We start from the raw sequence: 22756 nt of genomic DNA, 5'->3' as shown, positions 1-22756 counted from the left end.
AAATTTCTTGCTAATTTTCAGCTCATTTTGTGCTGATTTGCTCATCGCCTTTTTTGTGCTCCTCTTCACTTTTTTGCACATTCATTAAATGTCAAAAAAAAAACAGAAAAAACAAAAACATTACGAGCACTTAATCACGAGACTTGGATGCATTTTCATAATTTTCTGGCAAATTGGGATATTTTTGATATATGTCACAATATGTGTTGTTAGTTTGTTAACTGTCGTTTCCCAGTTTTGAAAGAAACTGAGTCCAGCATCAAAGATGTATTTAAATAAATCATTTCATTATTTTAATTATTAGTAATACAGTTTTCTTTGATTTTTCTCGCTGATTTACTAGTTTTTTTCTTACCGCATCACTATTTCCCTTTTTTGCTATTTTTAGTTTGTTTGCTAATTACTTTTTTCCAGCAGAGTCCAGCATCACTGATATGTTTAAATAAATCATTTTAATCTTTACAAAAATGGTTTTCTTGTCATTTTTCTGACAGGTTTGTTGTTTTGTTTGTTTTCTTTTGTTTGGCTGTTTTCTCCTCATTTTGCTGTTATTTCATGTTTAAAATGACAAGAATGGAAATGCATCTTCCCTGCATCTGCTGCCACGCCGCCGCCACTTCCTGTCTGACAGGAACTCAACAGGATATCCTGACACACACACACACACACACACACACACACACACACACACACACACACACACACAAATGCGCCTGTAGCTTCCCTCGAGGCGAGAGCCAGAGGGGTGTGTGTGTGTGTGTGTGTGTGTGTGTGTGTGTGTGTGTCTCTGGGTTTCCACCGTCCTCTCTGTGTTGGGTCGATGTTGACGTGACGGCGGTGCGTTCAGGTCACGCTGGGATTTCGGTTCAGCGTTGTGTTTAAAGCCATAAGCAAGGAGAGTTTGTTAGTGAGCACTTTGTGTGTGTGTGTGTGTGTGTGTGTGTGCATGCGCGCAGTGTTCAGCGCTTTTTCAAAACTGTTTGTTAAAACTTCCATTTTGCTTCACTTCCTTCATGCCTCTTGATTAAATCAGCTGATCAGCTAAATTCTGGCGAGCTGAAAAATGTAAAAATAAAAATAAAATAAAACAAAGATAAATAATAATCAAAAACAGTCCTGTGGAATCCTCGAGTTTTCAAAAGTGCACTTCAGTGGTGGAGCGCTCCTTTAAATATATGCTGGATGAGCCAAAGGTTTGACCTGAGGGTGGCGCTAGAGGAAGGTCACAGGGTGAAAGCTGTGGGTCGTGTGAAGGCGTTTCCCACATTTCACTGAAATCTGCCCGACACATTTCAACACTGTGCTGAAAAGACCAACATTTAAAAATCAAGAAGGATCATCCTCTGAGGAGCATGACTGAAATAACAAATATCACATCAATATGCTGATTAGATTCAATACAGAAACTGACATTTTGGTCAACGGGTGGCGCTAGAGGACAGGTCACCAAATTAAAAGGGTTCATTGTCTGGGGAGCAGCGAACAGGGCTGACCTCGTCTTGTTTCCTACAAATCCCCAGACTGATCCTGAGCTTCATTTAAACCTAAACATCTCTTTATTTGGCCAAACCGACTTCCTGTGGCCTCTGACTCAGACGTCCACGTCACGCTGACGCTGCATTCAGGGGCCGTCGGAAATATCCTGATCGCAATCTGGGTGCACACCCAACGAGATGGGAAACAAAAATTATGCAAAATATTAATGAGTTCAGAACAACAGGTGAACAGGTGTTTTTTTTTTTATTATTCCTATGTTAAAGCAACACCAAAAACAATTAGTCCTCTGGAGATCTCTACTGGAGTAATGCTGTTTCTGCTAAAGTTTTGGGACTGAAATGCCAACAGGCTCAGTGGATGGAAGTCACCTTGATTGATAAATTTGAGTAATTAGCATAATGAGCTAATAAATCACCAAAAACTGGAAACGGCTGTGATTTTGCGTCTAGTGAACTTGCAAAGGTGATTAAGAGTCTAAATCCATGATTGTGATGTCCAGAAGTAAAAAAAAAAAAAAGATAAAATGTATAAAAATGCAGTAATCTGAAATGCCATGTGGCTGCAGGACTCCACACACAGACTGAGACTCTCAGCTCTCCTTTCTAAACTAACAGTGAAAACACAGCCATTTCCTAATGTTGACCTAATTTTACATCATTTATGCAAATTATGCTAATGAGGAAAGGTCACATGACTGCAGGGTGGTAATGGATGGGACTGTGTCAACACCAACTGAAGTGGATTCATGTTTCCTGCCAGTCAAAACTGAATTCTGCAAGTACGTTTCCTGAATTCCAGACTGAAGCATCAGTCCTCAGCGAATGGAGGTCTGCGCCCTGCTGAGACCTTTTTCCAGTTAAACATCTAGCTCTTATTATGGATTTCAAGTTCAAGGTTATTTAGAGCCCAATATCACTGTTAACAGCCTCACAGGGCTTTACATGCCCACAAATTTACAACAAACATGTTTATTTTAGCTCTGTTCACACAGATACAGGCTAATAAAATGAATTTATAAGAAAGGGAAAATATATAACAATAATGGGCTAATTACGCCTAAATACAAATATAAATTTGTTATGGATTTTTTTTATTACTTAAGCCATTAAATATGAAGCAAAAGAACAGAACGATGCTAAACACGTGTTTTGAGACGTTAATCAGTCAACGGAGTTAACGTGACCCCAAAGATAATAATGTGTTTCAGTGTCTATTTGGTTGCTATGGCTCCACTGAGAGCGCTACGCTGACCTGGCGTTAGTATTTCCGAGCGTTTGCGGAGCACCTGAAGGCAGCACAGCAGCCTGCGTTGATAAACAGTGAATGCACCGTTATCCGGCTGATTTACAGCGGAGATCCACGTGAATGCAGGAGTGGAGCGGAGAAACACCTGGCCTGTGATTGGAGGCATGCCTGCATATATATGCATATATAAACGTAAAAATGTGTAACGAGGCAGAGTTAGTAAGTCACATTAAAGCTGTGAACTCACACACAGCACCGTTATGCGGAGTGATGGTGATCCTGAACGCCACATCCGAAACACGAAAATAACCGTAAAGTTGTCCCTTATTCAAGCCGCCACTCTGCTCTCTGTCTCCGGCGTGAACACAGCCGTCACGCCGCCGTGCGGGCTGCCTCGGCGGGGGGACAGCGGTGGGAAACGGCGGGGCTTCACGCCAGGCCTGCGACCCCCGTGGTTAGCATCCGTTAGCATAGCCTGCTAACACCGCTAAGCAGACGGAAGAGCCCTTTCTCTCACAGTTTTCTGTTTGCTCAACACTTCCCCATGTACTTACGTTAAACATTAAAACATTAGTATAATAACCGAGGTCGGATTTAACTTTTGCCCGGTGTTTACGTCTCACACAGATTTAAAGTCAGCGGTTCAGTTTGCAGCATGCACAGTTACAACTGTGGACATAAAAGTACAAATTTCAAAGTAAATGAATAAAGTGGCCTAGTACTTTTCATGTTCGCTAAGTGCTATATTAAACTGCTCTGTTTCTTTGGTGAATGCCACGTCTTTTTCTTGAGCAGCGCAGGCAGTGTGTCTGCGGTGGCCCTGACCCCAGAACATGAAGTTCTCTGCTGCGCACACGGAGGCCCAGACTCCATACACAAATCTGTCACTTCACACTTACCTCGCTTATAGGCAAACGTCCACGGCTAGTAAAACAAGACTTTAGGGCTTTTAAAGAACCATTGGTGTTCACTGATTAATTCGGCAGACACACCATCCACAGTAACAACAACTATTTCAATAAAACGTCGATTTCTTTAAGTCGTTCAAACTGCTCACGAAGTGACAGCGCACCGCGGCGGAGGGTTACGAGAGTAAACGTCAAACCAGCTGTGGACATTGAAAACTTATACATAGATAATCGCTGTGGGTTTATTGGGTGTGTGCCGATTTGAAGAGTGTTACATATTACCCTGAGAAAGTATTTTCACTTGTGCTTCCAGGTAAGCATTTTTGCCGATGAGCAGGATACCGTTAAACAGACAGATTTTTAAACGGAGTCTGGTCTGACGGGGCTGCACACACAAGAGAACGGCTTGTATCGGTGCTGCCGTGGCCCACCGGGGTTGAATGAAAACAGACACTGTAGAGACATAAAATAAACCTTTACAGCTCCGGAACTGGAACCACATACTTTGCTCCGGATCTGGCCGGACGTGGACACCTTCCGGATGAGTTTCTGCGGGGTTCCGGGCTCCTGCTCCGGTTCGCTGTCCGACGACTCGTCCGGGCACCGGGCCGCGTACTCCGGTCCCCCTGCCTCCGCCATCCTGCCGTCAGACCCCCGGGGAGCACCAGGGCAGGGAGCGCCCCCCGGCGGCCGAGACCGGGCAGGAGGGGAGGACTTCGGGGCACAGTGACATCTAGTGGACATAGTGTGTAACTACAAAATGGCTTAATATTATTTTGATACTATTGAGTTGTGTGTAGTGTAATAATTAAAAGTAAAATAAAGTATAATTATCCCATGCATATATCCAAGTTCATTCAGTAATGTGTTAGAAACAGCAGGGTTGGCCGTGCCCACTGCTCCCTCTGATAGATAGATAGATAGATAGATAGATAGATAGATAGATATACTTTATTGATCCCAACCAGGGAAATTCTGGTGTTCCAGCAGCAACAGTAGAAACATATAATAAAGTTAAATAAAAAAGAATAAAGGCTAAATATATACAATAAAAACTATAAAGACTAAAAACTAAAAATATACAATAAGGGCTAACCTAAGGAAAAGAGATGTGAGATGTGAAATGTGAAATATACAGATGGTAATGAATATGACAATATACAGATGGAACTGAAGTATATACATGATTGTATAGATAAGGAGAGTTAGCATGAAACCACGAAACCAAGAACCAAGTGGCAGAACCCGACGCCCGGTACTGGGATTCAGGAACTAACCGACTTGATTCTGGTGGTGAGTCTGAAGCCTGCAGGACGAAAACTACAACTCCATTTATCAGAGGATTCCTCTGATATGTTTCAGAGAATGATATTTCATTGACAGCACCAGCCATCAGACAGCTGCATCTGCATCACAAAGTGTCACATTCTGTTATAATTCCCTCAACTGAATATGTTTCCCGTGGCTTTTCACATTAACATTATTAATATCATGCTGTAGGCCGACAGAAAGCCTCGCCCCGGCCCACAGCTCTCCACAGCTTTCTCTGCTCTGTAACTGCTGTGCTCTACAAATTAGTTTGAGAATTTTAGGAAAACGCATGGTGAATGGAATTTTTTTTTTTATTACTAGGTTGGCTTGGTGCCACCCTCGGTTGAGTTAATGCCCCACTTGGGCCACCTCAGTCGTAACAGTGTGGACACACCTCTGGTTTTTAACAGGTGTTGTTTGAATATTTATGAAAGTCAAGAGCTTCATGTTGCTTTAGAGTTTCAGCTGTTTTGTTTGGTCCAAATGAATTTCTCCACCCACCCTCCTAGAAACAGGTTGGTACAGTTGGGTGCAGAGGCCCTGCCCATCGCTGTGAGGTGGCATCACACGCACACACACACACACACACACACACACACACACACAGTCAGCAGTGTGGCAGCAGAAGCAGCAGCGTCTTCTCTCTCTGGGTTTCCTCTCCAGGTGAAGCTGAAAGTCTCTTGGATTTGATGTGGATGTGACTCAGCAGGTAAAGAGCCGACCAGGGATCATTAGAGATGTTTGATGAACAGGCTCCTACATTGTGTTTCAGAGCTGGAGGACTGGAGAGCACACTGGGACCAGCACATGTGGAAAGGCTTTCAAAACGGGGTCAACGTGTTTCAGCATCTAAATATTCATCATGTCATGATATTTAATGTTGACTGAGGACAAAATCATCTTTGTCTGAAATGTTTTACCTGTGTGTTTTACTGCTGATGAAAGTCTGTGTCAGGTGAGCTGTAATCTGAATTCGTTTCATTTTGAAAAATGCAGGAACAAACCGGTCTGACAGGCTGAACTTGCCTTGTTTGTTTTATCTACTGTTGATACACCACCAGAGCCACTTCTTTCAGCTGGTATATTATATTTTACACTTCTATCACCTGTTTCAGTATGAATACTTTGAAACCTGAGAAAATTCACTCGACAAGCAAATGAGCAAGAAATGACCTGAAAAGTAGCAAAACGATTAAAAATAATTAAATACATAATAATTATACATGCAAAAGAAATTATCAACAAAACAATTCTGAGAAAATTGGCAAAATAAACAAATGTGCAAATAAGTAAATAATGAAATAATTATTTTAATCAAACTAAATGCAGTGAATTTTGCTGCGAGGCTGGAATGAGAGCTTTGTAGATGTGAGCTGCTGGCGGTCCATGTGTGAAGAGTCCCAGAGGATTCAAAGTCCTCTGTAGATGAAGCTGCTCAGTGGGTTTGATGTAAAGGGCGGCTGCTCTGAGTGTTACGTCCACTCTGTATATGTGACATGGTGCTGACAGGAAGACAGCACACATCCTGTCATGGAAAGCTTGTTGTCATCAATCAGCCGCTGTGTTTGTGTCAAGGTGTCGGCTCGGCTATGGATGTGTGTGAGGAGAGAGAGGAGGGGCTCCCTGCCTCTGAAAGCACTCTGTCTGGGGAACATGACAGCCAGACCAAAGCTAAGAGGTGAGATGAGGATCTCTGACTGTCCATGACTGTTCTCCATCTCAGAGCTCAGCAGGCAAATCAGCACAGCAGCATTATTCACAGGAAAAGCTCTGTGTGTGTTCACATTCCATTTTACACACAATGTTGTTTCTGAAGAGAAGTCACTCATTATTATCTTAGTATGTTAGTGTGACTAAGAAAGTAAAGCAGATCCCTTCACTGTGTTCATAATGTTTCTATCAGGATCCAGCAGGAGAGACCAGACCCCCCTGAACCTGGACCTGAACCTGGACCTGAACCTGGACCTGGACCTGGACCTGAACCTGAACCTGAACCTGAACCTGGACCTGAGCCCAGCTGTGTGTCCATGAGGAGTGACCGCTCAATGGATTATCCTATTGAGTTCAAAGACAGCCACCTCTCTGTGGATGATGGGTAATTATTTCAAACTGGTGACAAATCAGATTGTTTTTCTGTCATCAGATTTATGCCCATGACTGTTCTCCATCTCAGAGCTCAGCAGGCAAACAATCACAGCAGCATTATTCATAAAGAACACTGCCTGTGTTTATATTGAATGTTGATAATGTTATCATGTCATTATTATCTTAGTATGTTAGTGTGACTAAGAAAGTAAAGCAGATCCCTTCACTGTGTTCATAATGTTTCTATCAGGATCCAGCAGGAGAGACCAGACCCCCCTAAACCTGGACCTGGACCTGGACCTGAACCTGGACCTGAGCCCAGCTGTGTGTCCATGAGGAGTGACCGGTCTCAAGTTCGATATCTTGACTTCAAAAACAGCCGCCTCTCTGTGGATTATGGGTAATTATTTCAAACTGGTGATGAATCAGATGGTTTTCTGTCATCAGATTCATGAGATCCAGAATTGGTTTGACCCTTCAGACTCTGTTGACTGAGTTTCCTCTTTCAAAACATCACATCCAGTAACTCTGTGTGTGTGTGTGTGTGTGTGTGTGTGTGTGTGTGTGTCCTCCACAGAGTCCAGCAGCAGAGCTCAGAGGTTCCCAGTGCTCAGTCTGCCCAGCAGCATCAAACAGACCTGGCCTCCATATTTATGGTGTGTAAATGTACAACAACAAACCAACTGAACAACAACCATTCTGCTCAGAATGTCTCCGTGCTGCTCTCTGTACATCTTTCAGGCTGGATTACACCAACAAGGATTCGTTTAATCTGAGATTAGTTGCAGTCAGAGTTTAGTAAAACCCGGTTTAAAAGGAGCAGATCAGATTTAAAAGGAAGCAGAGCTCTGCTGCACAATTAAAAACTGATCCTGATTCAGTTCATCCAAGTTTACAGATTTAAACTTTCCTCAGCGGTGAAGTGAGTGAAGTGAAGATGCTCACTGGAAAAACAGAGGAACAAGTGATCACATGAAGGTTGAGGACTAAAAGCAGACGGACTCACATGCTGTCAGAAGCCAGGAAGCAGAAAGAGAGAAAACAGTTGCTCTGTTTTTCTCTGACAGGGGAACCAGTTTGCTGTGGCTCGCTAACAAGCAGTGAGCTGCTCATCGTGGCTCCACAGACGTTCAAACTTCTCCTCCTCTTCTGAGAAACAGGTTGGGCTGAAGAAATGCAGCAGGGCGGACAAATCCTGCAAGAGAAAAGAAAACAGAATCATCATTAGAGAAAACAGACTGACAGGACGGTCTGTCTCTGTCTTTGAACAACTCCATCATTTTGCTCCAAAATGCAGACATTTTCAAAGTTAAAGCTCTTCAAGTGTAAATTAAAGTCAAAACCAGATCATACTTTAAATTGATCAAACACCAGTTTTGGAGGAACAGGATTAAACTTAATCTAGTTTTAGAGTAGAAACTAAACTGAGGTTTAAAGTGAGGTTTAAACTGTTTTAAAGGTCGGTGCAAACCATGATTTAACTTGGTTTAGAAATGAATCCCCGTTGGTGCAGCCCAGCCTCAGGCTCTGTGACCTGGATTTGATTTTGTGTTTTGTGTCCAGATTTTAATATGGAAGTCTGATTCTTTTATTAGTGTCCAAATCACCAAACTTTGCACAAAGGTGCAGTCCCATGCCAGATTACCTCAGCTGCAAACTCAAGCCAATAGTCCTGATGGTGGCGCTATAGCAAGCCTCTAAAGTTCAAAACTTTGAAAATTCATAACAAATCAACCATATGTGCTACAGCTTTGCAACTTTCATCAAACTGTAGCCCCAATACTGAAGAAACTTTTGTGCACTCAAACCTATTGCAAATTATGAAGTCCATCACTCTCTTTTTTTCAAAAACTGTAAAACTTATTAAACCTATCTCCTCCCACAATTTTTGCCCAATTGACACAAAAATTGATACAGACCATCTTCAGACTGTCCTACACAAACTTTGTTTCTCAGATTTTTAATTTATCAAAAATTGAGCCTACACTGCATCAAAATGTTTGACTGTAAACGCTACTGTAAACATATACCGCAAATTCTCACTAAATAAATCTTCACTGCTCATGAAAAAAATGGACAAAATTCTAGAGTCATGGTAGATGATCTGTGGCAAATTTCAAATGTGTATCTCAAAAACTGAATTTTGACAGCATTTTGAATTTTGCTCTCATGTGAACAATTGGAGTCAATGCAAAAATGGCATTTTTAAACATCAGTTTTTCACTTATGGAGCAAATCAATCATTGTTAAAAACAAATGATCAACATCTCCATGCTGTCTAGATGCAATATGTGTGTTTTCAGATTTTTGTCCTAATAAATGAATTTTTGACAGCTGTTTAAAATCTGCCTTTCCATGCATGGCTGGCTGCTGTGCTGCAGGTCAGTGATTGGCTCAGTCAGTTTGTGAAGCTACATGTGAAGTTTTAGCTCAGTGAGATAGAGGCCAGGCCTCGGTGTCAGAGACTGTGAGTTCAAGCCTCAGCTTGTGCAACATTCCCACGTGCGAAAACTCACCAACCTTTGCACAAAGGTCCAGTCCCATGCCAGATCATCATTGTCAGATTTTTGTCTTGATGACTTATTTATTTATTTTACAGTGGTTTGAAATCAGCCTTTCCATACATAGGCGGCTGCTGTCATGTGACTGTCTTAGTCAATTTGTGAAGCCTCACATGAAATGACACTTGCCAATTAGCTTAGTGAGATAGAGTGTTGTCCTTTATGCCAGAAACTGTGAGTTCAAGTCTCAGCTAATACAAATGCACATTAGAATGCCACCTTTCTTTTCTTCTTCCTATTCTCTACTTGTTGCTCAGAATTGCCTAACTTGCCTGGCCCTGACCATTGCTGTGCAGCAGCTATAATGTTTATTGTATTTTAGTATGCTGTGTTCATTTTATCCCTATTGTTCCTCCATAGTCTTGTCAGCTTGTTTGTCCTCACACCTGCCCTGCATTGTCTCATTAGCCCCGCCCCCATGTTGCATGTCTTTGTTGTGTCTTGGCCAATCATCTGTCCCCTCCAGGCCTTTGTCCTGCCCTTTTCTTACCAGGTGTGTCAATCAGTTCAGTTTAAGTTCATATTCTTCTGCTTGTTGCTTAGAATTGCTTAAAACTGCCCGGACCCGACCCATCGCTGCACACCAGCTATAATTTTTCTGTTTCAGCTGCTGGAGGAGAACATCAACACCTTTGTGAAGAAGGAGCTGAAAAACCTGCAGAGGTCTCTGAGTCCAGATTACCCAGAATGCTCAGAGAGGCAGAGGGAGGATGAGGAGGTGTTGGACGGTGAGGAGGAAGAGCAGAGGAGGAGCAGCAGAGAGTTTTTTCTGCAGATCACACTGCACCTCCTGAGGAGGATGAAGCAGGAGGAGCTGGCTGAGCGTCTGTGGAGCAGTAAGTAAAAAAAAAAGTAAAAATGGAATTTTAAATTTAAACAAAAAATGTTAGTTTTAGTCTTTTTGGAGTCTTATTTCATTTCTTTGTTTGACTGTGCTCTTGACACCCAGTTCTCCTAAACTCTGAGAAATTTATTAGTTCACTTTTTTCTTTCTTTCTAACAGACGAGTCAAACTTTTGCTCATCACTGAAAATTTTCAATCAACAGCCAAGTCAAACGGCCAATCATATCAAAGCAGTTGTGATGCATCTGACTGTTGCTTGATGACAGATTATTTCAGCCTCTGATGCTTTTTACACAAGAGTTTTTCTCCTGGCCAGCAGGGGGCGGCTTGTCCTCCTCCTTCCTGCCGGTGAAAAGCAGCTTCCTGTTTTCCTGTCTCGTCCCGCCGGCTTCCCCGGGACAGCGGCGGCGCTCCGGCTGAGGCAGCGCTGTGTTGTTTGTTAAACTGTGAACTTTATTCTGCCCAAATCCTGATCAGGACGTGCAGCTCTTCATTTGTTTCTGCAGTCTGTTGTTTGTCGGCGGCTGCTTTATGTTGTTGTCCTCTGATAGCTCATGTTTACAGAGGTGTTGCAAACAATACAGACAGACCTTTAAGTTCCTCCTAAAAGTTCCTGGAGCAGGGCCCAAATAGGCTTCCAGGAACTCTAACCTGGAACCATGTTGTTGCCACAGAAACGATGGCAGAACTCATAAAATAGCCTTCAGGTCTTGGCATACCTCCCTAAGTTCTTACAGTCGAAAAGGACCAATAGATACATTTACCAGGAAATATTCACATTTCTCATATTTAATACAACATGGATTGGTTGATGTTTCTGTTGTTTGTTCATTCAGAAGCTGCTGCTGCAGCGTGCCAACGTGAACTCAAATCTACCCTGAAGAAGAAGTGCGCGTGTGTGTTTGAGGGGATTGCTAAAGCAGGAAACCCAACACTTCTGAATCAGATCTACACAGAGCTGTACATCACAGAGGGAGAGAGTGGAGAGATCAATGAGGAACATGAGGTCAGATGGATTGAATCAGCATCCAGGAAACCAGCCAGACCAGAAACACCAATCACATGTGAAGACATCTTTAAACCTTCACCTGGAAGAGATGGACCAATCAGAAGAGTGATGACAAAAGGAGTGGCTGGCATTGGGAAAACAGTCTTAACACAGAAGTTCACTCTGGACTGGGCTGAACACAAAGCCAACCAGCATGTCCACTTCACATTTCCATTCACTTTCAGAGAGCTGAATCTGCTGAGAGGGAAGAAGTTGAGCTTGGTGGAACTTCTTCATCACTTCTTCACTGAGACCAAAGAAGCAGGAATCAGCAGGTTTGAGCAGTTCCAGGTTGTGTTGATCTTTGATGGTCTGGATGAGTGTCGACTTCCTCTGGACTTCAACAACAACCAGATCCTGACTGATGTTACAGAGTCCACCTCAGTGGACGTTCTGCTGACAAACCTCATCAAGGGGAACCTGCTTCCCTCTGCTCGCCTCTGGATAACCACGCGACCCACAGCGGCCAATCAGATTCCTCCTGAGTGTGTTGACATGGTGATGGAGGTGAGAGGCTTCACTGACCCACAGAAGGAGGAATACTTCAGGAAGAGATTCACAGATGAGGAGCAGGCCAGCAGAATCATCTCCCACATCAAGACGTCCCGAAGCCTCCACATCATGTGCCACATCCCAGTCTTCTGCTGCATCACTGCTACAGTTCTTGAGGACATGTTGAAAACCAGTGAGGGAGGAGACCTGCCCAAGACCCTGACTGAGATGTACATCCACTTCCTGGTGGTTCAGACCAAAGTGCAGAACATCAAGTATCATGGGAGAGCTGAGACAGATCCAGTCTGGACTCTAGAGACCAGGGAGATGATCCTGTCTCTGGGAAAACTGGCTTTTGAGCAGCTGGAGAAAGGCAACCTGATCTTCTATGAAGCAGACCTGGCAGAGTGTGGCATTGATATCAGAGCAGCCTCAGTGTACTCAGGAATGTTCACACAGATCTTTAAAGAGGAGCGTGGGCTGTACCAGGACAAGGTTTTCTGCTTCGTCCATCTGAGCCTTCAGGAGTTTCTGGCTGCTCTTTATGTCTTTCTGAAATTCATCAACTCTGGAGACAATCTACTGGCACAAAAATCAGCCTCCAGGTGGTCTGTACTATTCAACAAGAAAACTAAACTAAAAGAACTCCTCCAGAGTGCTGTGGACAAGGCCTTACAGAGTCCAAATGGACACCTGGACTTGTTCCTGCGCTTCCTCCTGGGTCTTTCACTGCCGATGAATCAGACTCTCCTACGAGGCCTGATGACGCAGACAGGAAGTAGCTCACAGACCAATAAGGAAACAGTCCAGTACATCAAGAAGAAGATCAGGAAGAGTCCCTCTCCAGAGAGAAGCATCAACCTGTTCCACTGTCTGAATGAGCTGAATGACCATTCTCTACTGGAGGAGATCCAACTGTACCTGAGTTCAGGACGTCTCTCCACGGTCAAACTCTCCCCCGCTCAGTGGTCAGCTCTGGTCTTCATCTTACTGTCATCAGAAGAAGATCTGGATGTGTTTGACCTGAAGAAATACTCTGCTTCAGAGGAGGCTCTTCTGAGGCTGCTGCCAGTGGTCAAAGCCTCCAAGAAATCTGTGTAGGTTCAGAGATAACTGGATATACTGAATACTTAACATGATGTTTTATAAAAGAGAAACACATTTAAATGTATTGTTTTCATCTCTAATTCCTCCTCAGGCTGAGTGGCTGTAATCTGTCAGGGAGAAGCTGTGCAGCTCTGGCCTCAGTTCTCAGCTCCCAGTCCTCTAGTCTGAGAGAGCTGGACCTGAGTAACAACGATCTGCAGGATTCAGGAGTGAAACGTCTCTCTGCTGGACTGGAGAGTCCACACTGCAGACTGGAGGCTCTCAGGTCAGGATTCCTCAACCTGCTCAACACATGACCAGTTCAGTCCTGATTTCCATGCAGCTTCATGTCACTGAACAGATTCCCTAAGCTGTGTAGGTTTTTGTGAAAACACAAAGCAGATGATGTGGTGGACTGATTGTATTTGTGATGGTGTGCAGGCTGTCAGGCTGTCTGCTCACACAGGAAGGCTGTGCTTCTCTGGCCTCAGCTCTGTGCTCCAACTTCTCCCATCTGAGAGAGCTGGACCTGAGTAACAACGATCTGCAGGATTCAGGAGTGAAGCGTCTCTCTCCTGGACTGGAGAGTCCACACTGCAGACTGGAGGCTCTCAGGTCAGGATTCCTCAACCTGCTCAACACATAACCAGTTCAGTCCTGATTTACATGCAGTCTCCCCTGTAGCCAGCTGTGAGGACACTGAGGTCTGGACCTTGGTAATAATGTCATGTGTAAAAATAACAATCAGAGCTGTATAACTGTATGAATAATTTTGGGTTTGAAAATGTCTCTTTTAAGTGTCTGTTGCTGTAGTTTGGAGGTGAGTGGGTGTGCTTGCCCGGCTCCTCTCACCCAGTACTCTCAGTCCTCCCAGTCCTCCACTGTATACGCTCTGTGCTCAAGTGAGCCGGCGTTTAAATGCAGTTGTGCTGCTACTGCAGTGATTCCAGCAGGCTGGAGCCAGACTGAGTGAAGCTTCAGTCTCTCTGGCTGAATCCAAATGTCCAGACTTCACTTGCAGACTCACAGACTTTGAGGGCGTGTTCCTGGGAAGTCTGCGAGTGCTGAGGGCTTTCCAAATCCACAAGTCCAGAGTCCAGAAGGGGCCTCAAGCGGACTTTCTGCAGACTTGCAGAGAGTCTGCTCGGGTTGCAGACTTCTCCTGACTTACCCACAATTCATTGCAATACAGACATGACACCCCTACTTGAACTGACACCTTATCGTGGTGGAGGGGTTTGTGCGCTCACATGACCCCAGGAGCTATGTTGCCAGGGGCACTTTGCCCCTGTTAGGGTCTCCCATGGCAAACAGGTCCTTAGTGATGGGCCAGACTAAGAGCAGTTCAAAAACCCCTTATGAAGAAAAGATCAACAAAGACCGTGAAGGTCGCCCGGTACGGCGGAGCTGGGGCCCCACCCTGGAGCCAGGCCTGGGGTTGGGGCTCGTGAGCGAGCGCCCGGTGTCTGGGCCATTGCCCATGGGTTCTAGCCGGGCCCAGCCTGAACTGGTGACGTGGGTCTAACCCTCTGTTCACCACCCGCAAGGGTAGCCGTAAGGGGTCGGTGCTATGTGGATCAGAAGGCAGTCGAAGGCGGGGGCCTCGACGACCCGATCCCTGGACACAGCGGCTGGCGATGGGGACATGGAATGTCACCTCGCTGGGGGGGAAGGAGCCGGAGCTTGTGCGGGAGGTTGAGAGATACCGGCTAGAAATAGTCGGGCTTACCTCCACACACAGCCTGGGCTCTGGAACCCAGCTCCTCGAAAGGGGCTGGACCTTCCACTACTCTGGAGTTGCTGGACCTTCCGCTTCCTGCCCGCCACCTCGGTGAGAGGCAGCGGGCAGGTGTGGGCTTGCTCATAGCTCCCCAGCTTAGCCGCCGTGTGTTGGGGTTCACCCCGGTGAACGAGAGGGTCGCCTCTCTGCCCCTTCGGGTTGGGGAGAGGGCTCTCACTGTTGTTTGTGCCTACAGGCCAAATGGCAGTGTAGAGTACCCGGCCTTCTTGGAGTCCCTGGGAGGGGTACTGGATAGTACTCTGACTGGGGACTCCATTGTTCTACTGGGGGACTTCAACGCTCACGACAGTGACACCTGGAGTGGGGTGATTGGGAGGAACGGCCTACCCGATCTGAACCCGAGTGGTGTTCTGTTATTGGACTTTTGTGCTAGTCACAGTTTGTCCATAACGAACACCATGTTCGAGCATAGGGGTGTCCATAAGTGCACGTGGCACCAGGACACCCTAGGCCGAAAGTCAATGATCGTCTTTGTTGTCGTTTCGTCTGATCTCTGGCCATCTGTCTTGGACACTTGGGTGAAGAGAGGGGCTGAGCTGTCAACTGATCACCACCTGGTGGTGAGTTGGATCCACTGGCGGAGGGGGAAGCTTGGCAGACCTGGCAGGCCCAAACGTATTGTGTGGGTCTGTTGGGAATGTCTGGCCGAACCCCCCATTGGGGAGGTCTTCAACTCCCACCTCCGGGAGAGCTTCTCCCAGCTCCCGAGGGAGGCTGGGGACACTGAGTACGAATGGACCATGTTCTTGGCCTCCATTGTCAACCCAACTGTTCGGTGCTGTGGCCGCAAGGTCTCTGGTGCTTGTCGTGGCGGCAATCCCAGAACCCGGTGGTGGACACCGGAAGTAAGGGATGCCGTCAAGCTGAAGAGGGAGTCCTACAGGTCTGTGTTGGTCTGTGGGACTCCTGAGGCAGCTGACGGGTACCGGCAGGCCAGGTGTGCCGCGGCTCGGGCAGTGGTGGAGGCAAAAACTCGAACCTGGGAGGAGTTCGGTGAGGCCATGGAGGAGGATTATCGGTCGGCTTCGAAGAGATTCTGGCAAACAGTTCGGCACCTCAGGAGGGGGAAACAGTATTCTGCCGACACTGTTTACAGTGCAGGTGGGGAGCTGTTGACCTCGACTGGGGATATTGTCAAGCAGTGGAAGGAGTACTTCGAGGGTCTCCTCAATCCCACTGTCATGTCTTCCGTCGAGGAAGCAGAGGCTGAGGACCCTGAGGTGGAATCATCCATCACCCAAGCTGAGGTCACTGAGGCAGTTTGCAAGCTCCTCAGTGGCAGGGCGGCCGGGGTGGATGAGATCCGCCCTGAGTATCTCAAGTCCCTGTATGTTGTGGGGCTTTCTTGGCTGACACGCCTCTGCAACATCGCGTGGCGATTGGGGACAGTGCCTCTGGAGTGGCAGACCGGGGTGGTGGTCCCTTTTTTTAAAAAGGGGGACCGGAGGGTGTGTTCCAACTACAGGGGGATCACACTTCTCAGCCTACCCGGGAAGGTCTACGCCAGGGTACTGGAGAGGAGGATTCGGCTGATAGTTGAACCTCGGATTCAGGAGGAGCAATGCGGTTCTAGCAGCTCTATACCCTCCGGAGGGTGCTCGAGGGTTCATGGGAGTTTGCCCAACCAGTCCACATATGTTTTGTGGATCTGGAGAAGGCATTCGACCGTGTCCCTCGTGGTGCCCTGTGGGCGGTGCTCCGGGAGTATGGGGTCCGAGGCCCTTTGCTAAGGGCTGTTCGGTCCCTGTACGACCAGAGCAGGAGCTTGGTTCGTATTGCCGGCAATAAGTCGGACCAGTTCCCAGTGCATGTTGGACTCCGGCAGGGCTGCCCTTTACCACCGGTTCTGTTCATAATCTTTATGGACAGAATTTCTAGGCGCAGCCGGGGGCCAGAGGGAGTACTGTGTGGGAGTCACAGGATTTCATCGCTGCTTTTTGCGGATGATGTTGTCCTGTTGGCTCCTTCGAGGCAGGACCTTCAGCAGGCACTGGGGCGGTTCGCAGCCGAGTGTGAAGCGGCTGGGATGAGAATCAGCACCTCCAAGTCCGAAGCCATGGTTCGCGACCGGAAAAAGGTGGCATGCCCTCTCCGGGTTGGTGGAGAAGTCCTGCCTCAAGTGGAGGAGTTCAAGTATCTCGGGGTCTTGTTCATGAGTGAGGGAAGGATGGAGCGTGAGATTGACAGGTGGATCGATGCGGCCTCCGCAGTGATGCGGTCGGTGTACCGATCTGTTGTGGTGAAGAAGGAGCTGAGCCGAAAGGCGAAGCTCTCGATTTACCCATCGATCTACGTTCCTACCCTCACCTGTGGTCATGAGCTTTGGGTAATGACCGAAAGGACAAGATCGCGGATACAAGCGGCCGAAATGAGTTTCCTTCGCAGGGTGGCTGGGTGCTCCCTTAGAGATAGGGTGAGGAGTTCAGTCACTCAGGAGGAGCTCTGAGTAGAGCCGCTGCTCCTCCGCATTGAGAGGAACCAGTTGAGGTGGCTCGGGCATCTGTTTCGGATGCCCCCTGAACGCCTCCCTGGGGAGGTGTTCTGGGCATGCCCCACCGGGAGTAGGCTCCGGGGAAGACCCAGGACACGCTGGAGTGACTATGTCTCTCGGCTGGCCTGGGAGCGTCTTGGTGTTCCTCCTGAGGAGCTGGCGGAAGTGTCTTGGGAGAGGGAAGTCTGGGCGTCTCTGCTCAGACTGCTGCCTCCGCGACCCGGCCCCGGATAAGCGGCAGAAGACGGACGGATGGACGGACAGACATGACATTTTTCCAGTTGCCAACTAAAAAACAAAAACAACTTATTATGAGTGTCTAAAACAGTTACTGTATTAAAATATTACTTGACTCATGTCGACCAGAAATAATGACTGATTGGCCTGATTGTGTTTGTGATGATGTGCAGGCTGTCAGGCTGTCTGCTCACACAGGAAGGCTGTGCTTCTTTGGCCTCAGCTCTGAGCTCCAACCCCTCCCATCTGAGAGAGCTGGACCTGAGCTACAATCATCCAGGAGACTCAGGAGTGAAGCTGCTCTCTGCTGGACTGGAGGATCCAACCTGGAGACTGGAGGCTCTCAGGTATGGAGAGACACACACAATGTCTTCTAGAGATCTGAGGAGTATTGTTTCATGTTGAATGGTGGATATGAGTGACGTGGTCTGCTAAATCCTTCATAGGGAAGGTTATTTACTGCCCATGTTTCCATCCTCAAAGAGAATCTGCTGCTCTGACTCTGTTTCTTCCTCCAGGGTGGACCATGGTGGAAAGCAGTGGCTGAAACCAGGACTGAGGAAGTGTAAGTGTTCATTTCATTTCATTTCATTTCATTTCATGGTAATAGTAATAGTGGTAAAAGTAATCTGCTGCAGTGATAATTGTTAAAATTAAAATTCATTTTCATCCAGCTGAAGTAATTTCGTCCAATTAATTGGACAGGATGACATGAAGCAGCATCAAACAAATATGATCCTGCAGCCAGAAGAATACCATGCAGCAGACCACACATGAATGCCAGCAGCAGATCATAGATAAATGTGAGGACAGTTAAACAGGTCCTGACAACATGAATGACAGGACAACTGTGAGCGGTGTCAGGAGACACTAGCTGAGGGTTTTAGCTGAGAAAGCCAGAGCAGAAAGCGAGCTGCATGGCTGTAAACCAGTAGATGAATCCCAGTGAGTTCCAGCAGAAACACAACACACAGGGCAGCACATTCAAGAACAAAGCTGGAAAAGACAGGAGACAAGATAGAAGACAGAATTGCACTAGCAGGGCAGCACAGAAAGGGGCTCCTGGGTTAGTGCTGACACATGGGATTATCAATAAGCCTCTGTTTCAAATGGAAACTAAATGATGTGTGTGTTCAGGTGTGTGATGTGTGTTGGAACAGAGTTCCTCTCCTGTGAAGCTCAGACTGACTAAAGGATCTTTTCCTCAGTGGGATGATGCAGTCCCCTGCAGTGATTCCTCTAGTGCTGCCATGGGACTCTAACCACCTGCTAACAAAGGCTGAGTGGGGAGGAGCCACACCATGAACAACTCTGTCAGTCACACACACATCTGCATACCTGAGCAGGTTTTCCCAGCTCAGGAACTTCTATTTCCTTCAAAGTGGGCGCTGGTGGAAGTGATGCGGCCTCTTATCAAGAGTCTCAAGTGTTTGTTTCTCCAATAACTGTAGTGGCTTCAGTGCTGTGGAATCAGCCTGTGAGCAGCTTGTTAAAGCACAGCTAATGTGAGAGAGGATCACTGACTGCAGCAACATCTTAGCAGCTTGACTTGACATGGAGTTCCTCATGAGCCTCAAATTCAACAAACTCAGTTTGACTCTGACAGACTTTTTTTCCCCGAGCCTTGAAGGAGAGATGGCAGTCGATCGTAACGCTGAGATCCTTCAATTCTGTCGCGACTTGTTCCCACTTCTGTTTGACTCCTGAACACAAAGCAGCAAACATTCAGCTGTTTAGATGCTGCAGCTGCAGTTTCTGCTGTTTGTTCTCAGCTGCTTTTACCTGCTGAACCAAACCAAATCACATTTGATGCTCCGCCACAAACACAATCTGTATTCCTTTAATCTGTACACGTTTTCCCAGATGATTTTTACACATTTCTCCAAACTGAGGTCCAGACTCTCCAAACAGTGAACTCACTCACCAAAGGCCTTGACAGTTTTATAAAACCATCTGTGTGTTTTCACACACAACAAAACCACATTCATCATGTTCCAAACTGTCCAAACTGAGATCCAGGCTCTCCAAACAGTTCACCCCACTGTCTAAACCTTTAACCAATAGTCTGAAAATATATATATTATATCTTTTTGTATTATTCTGACACAAATGATGGAGCTAGATGAGCCATAAAGCCTCTGGCCTGTCACAAATCAAAAGGAGAAAGTGGTTGATTGCAGCAGTAACACTTCATGTCTGTTCTGCAGGATGAATGTTTTCTTCAGCGGCTGTGTTCATGGTTTTGACAGCAGAAATATTAGTTTGGAGAAATGTGCAAAATCAAATGAGACAAACTTCATGTCATTATGTCAGAAAAAGCAAACAATGAAGCGCTGCAACAAGCAGTGTTTCCCTCTTTAACAGCTTCTTCTCCACCAAATTTAACAAACCTGACAACCAATCACAGCTCTTTGCTGTAATGTTGAACCAATGAGTGAAGAGCTTTAATTTAAGGTCATAAAAAAATTGTGTATAAATGGCTCTTCCAGATGTGAAGTGAATTTCCACAGCAGTTTGTGACGTCCATTCATTCAGATCCTGCTGTGAATGAAGAGGACGGCTGACACCATGTGTCATCATCAAAGAGTTAACAAATCAATAATCAAACTGTGAATCAATCAGCAGATAATAACCACAGCAGGTCTGTTGTGTCTTGTTCTCTCCATCAGATTCCTGTGAACTCAAACTGGACACAAACACAGCAAACAGACTCCTCGTCCTGTCTGAGGACAACAGGAAGGTGACAGTGAGAGAGGAGCAGCCATATCCTGATCACCCAGAGAGGTTTGACATCAGGGAACAGATCCTGTGTAGTGATGGTCTGACTGGTCGGTGCTACTGGGAGGTCGAGAGGGAAGGAGAGGTTTCTATAGGAGTGACTTACAGAGGAATCAACAGGAGAGGATACAGTAAAGACTGTGCGCTTGGACGGAACGAAAACTCCTGGAGTCTGGAGTGCTTTGGTTCTGGTGGTTTCTCTGCCAGGCACAACAACAGAGAGACATCCACCCCTGTTCCCTCCTCCTTCTCTAAGAGAATGGCAGTGTATCTGGACTGGCCTGCTGGCTCTCTGTCCTTCTACAGCGTCTCCTCTGACACACTGATCCATCTCCACACCTTCAGCAGCACCTTCACTCAGCCTCTGTACCCGGGCTTTGGGCTTTGGTCATATGACTCCTCAGTGTCTCTGTGTCAGATCTGAGGAGACACACACACACACACACACACACACACACAGTAAAAAACAAACAAAAACAACAACAAAATAAATACTAAATGAATGGATAAACCAACATGTCAGTGAGATTTTTTTAGTTGATTATTCTTTCCATGTTATTTTATTTCATTTTAACAATCCAAATGAATTCTTATTAACTGTCCTTTTCAAATCAAGTTCAATTAGTTTGTAAAAACCTTCCAGCAAATAACAAACAATTACAACAAACCACATAGAAATATAGACTTTAAAACAAGACCAGCTTAAATGAGACAGTTATTGATCACTTTGCTGCTTTGTAAGCAGCAACTATTGCTGATGTGAATTTGTGTTTAATAGACTAGATCTCTTTTCCCAGCGGTCTTACATTTATGGGTTGTATGCATCATACTCAAGCTGAAAATTTGAAAAATAAAAATAAGTTCTGTGTATATGGTGATTTTTACATCTTATATTTTTAAATCTTTAGATTACACAAATTATTTTTGGGTTGCTAAAACAAAGCAGAAGATTAGCAGGGTGTTAAATGGCTGGCTGATCAGGCCATGAAATCTCCAGCAGTGAATCTCATAAAGAAAAGAATGGAAAATGCTTTCTTTTCTAAATGTACTGCTCCTGTGTGGAGAGGAAGCAGAAAAATAGATCTCCAGTGCCACTGCTCTTTATTCTGGATTTGATGCAGCTGAAATAAAATGTTTGTGATGAACTGAATCAGATTATTGTGAGTCTGTTTGTTTTCCAGTCATGCTGAAGTAGTTGCCTTTACATCCAAAGGTTTCGTGAGACAAAGTGACAGATGACAAATTATCTGCTGATGATTGATGACCAGAGTGGATTGTTAAGTGAGTCTGTTTATTTTCCAGTCATGCTGAAGTAGTTGCCAAAGGATGCACATCGGGGGTGAGTCTTGGAGCAGTGGCTGCATGGGAGGAGTCAAGCGGCGGATATAAGGCAGTGCTCTGTGACTCAAACCTCAGAGTTTGTGTTCATGAACCACTTTACTGCTTTCACAGTAAATCTAAGACTTGCACCTGACTCTGCATATTTATAGGTTTTATTGCACTGTTGAAGGTATTTTTGTAAATAAGTAAGTGTTGTGGAAGACCTGAAGATCGACTGGCCCATTTGAAGTGTTCTCTCTACATTATGTGATAGACCTTAGTGAGAGAACACTTGGTCACTTTTTGTTTATTTCTGGTCTAAATCCATTATTTACATTAGCGTGTAATTTTACACATTTCTTTATTAATGCCTGTAATAACCAACCAGCGGTTTAATATAATTTAAATATTATATTGTGAAGTACAATGTTAATGTAGGGGGGAGAAAAACTAATGTTCACTATATAGTCCACTGGATGTATCCCACAATCCACTGCAAAATGTAGTGGACATCTGACTGTCACTAACCAGGCAATATATCCCATCATGCATTGCGGAACAGCGCCGAACAACGAGCGAAGTCGTGTCCGAAACGGTCCGCTATTGAGCCCAAGATTCAGAGAAGAAGCTGGCGGTTCACTCCATAGATATAGAAACGTAGATGCCACGTTCGCTATCTGGTGATACGTCAGCGGGGCCGCCATATTGGTAGGGGCAACAGAGTGGGAGTGCCTGGGAGTGAGACAGCAGACCGCAGCAAAAATGCCAGCCTCATGTGCTGCTATTGGATGCTCTCACAGGCAAACAGTAGAAAATCGACAAGGTGGGATAACCTTTCACAGGTATAAGTGTCAATTACATTGTGTTGAACTGTTTAGAGTTAGTGATCGTTAAATGTTGCTTCAAACTGTCATGAAAATGAGCTGACACTGTGGTGGTGATCTAACGTTAATAACCTCACATCACTAGCCTCTTACTCCAGGTTAGCTAGCTTACTGAGTATCTGACCAGAGTAAAGATATTTTGACATCTTTTCGTATAATTTATTTAAT

General features: G+C 45.6%; 2 protein-coding genes across 5 annotated transcripts in view; one reads left to right on the top strand and one right to left on the bottom strand.

Moving 5' to 3' along the window:
* Positions 1-4308, bottom strand: part of dgkd (diacylglycerol kinase delta) — a 46242-nt gene extending 41934 nt beyond the window's left edge. For 2 of the 4 annotated variants that reach the window (XM_030066536.1, XM_030066537.1), the window contains exon 1: positions 4155-4308. In XM_030066536.1, coding sequence (XP_029922396.1) covers positions 4155-4289 — 135 coding nt within the window. In that variant the 5' untranslated portion in view covers positions 4290-4308. Of the gene's footprint in view, positions 1-3641; positions 3818-3932; positions 4033-4154 lie in introns of those variants that run through there. The other 2 variants (XM_030066539.1, XM_030066538.1) reach the window with 2 other exon arrangements.
* The window catches only part of LOC115369788 (NACHT, LRR and PYD domains-containing protein 12-like), a 322926-nt gene that overhangs the window by 295546 nt on the left and 4624 nt on the right, over positions 1-22756 (top strand). Inside the window, exons 5-9 of the mRNA XM_030066455.1 lie at positions 13190-13363; positions 13519-13692; positions 17780-17953; positions 18125-18171; positions 20276-20797. Coding sequence (XP_029922315.1) covers positions 13190-13363; positions 13519-13692; positions 17780-17953; positions 18125-18171; positions 20276-20797 — 1091 coding nt within the window. The remainder of the gene's footprint in view (positions 1-13189; positions 13364-13518; positions 13693-17779; positions 17954-18124; positions 18172-20275; positions 20798-22756) is intronic.

This window comes from Myripristis murdjan, chromosome 13, assembly GCF_902150065.1.
Source record: "Myripristis murdjan chromosome 13, fMyrMur1.1, whole genome shotgun sequence".
NCBI lineage: Eukaryota > Metazoa > Chordata > Actinopteri > Holocentriformes > Holocentridae > Myripristis > Myripristis murdjan.
This window is presented reverse-complemented; position numbering and strand designations above follow the sequence as displayed.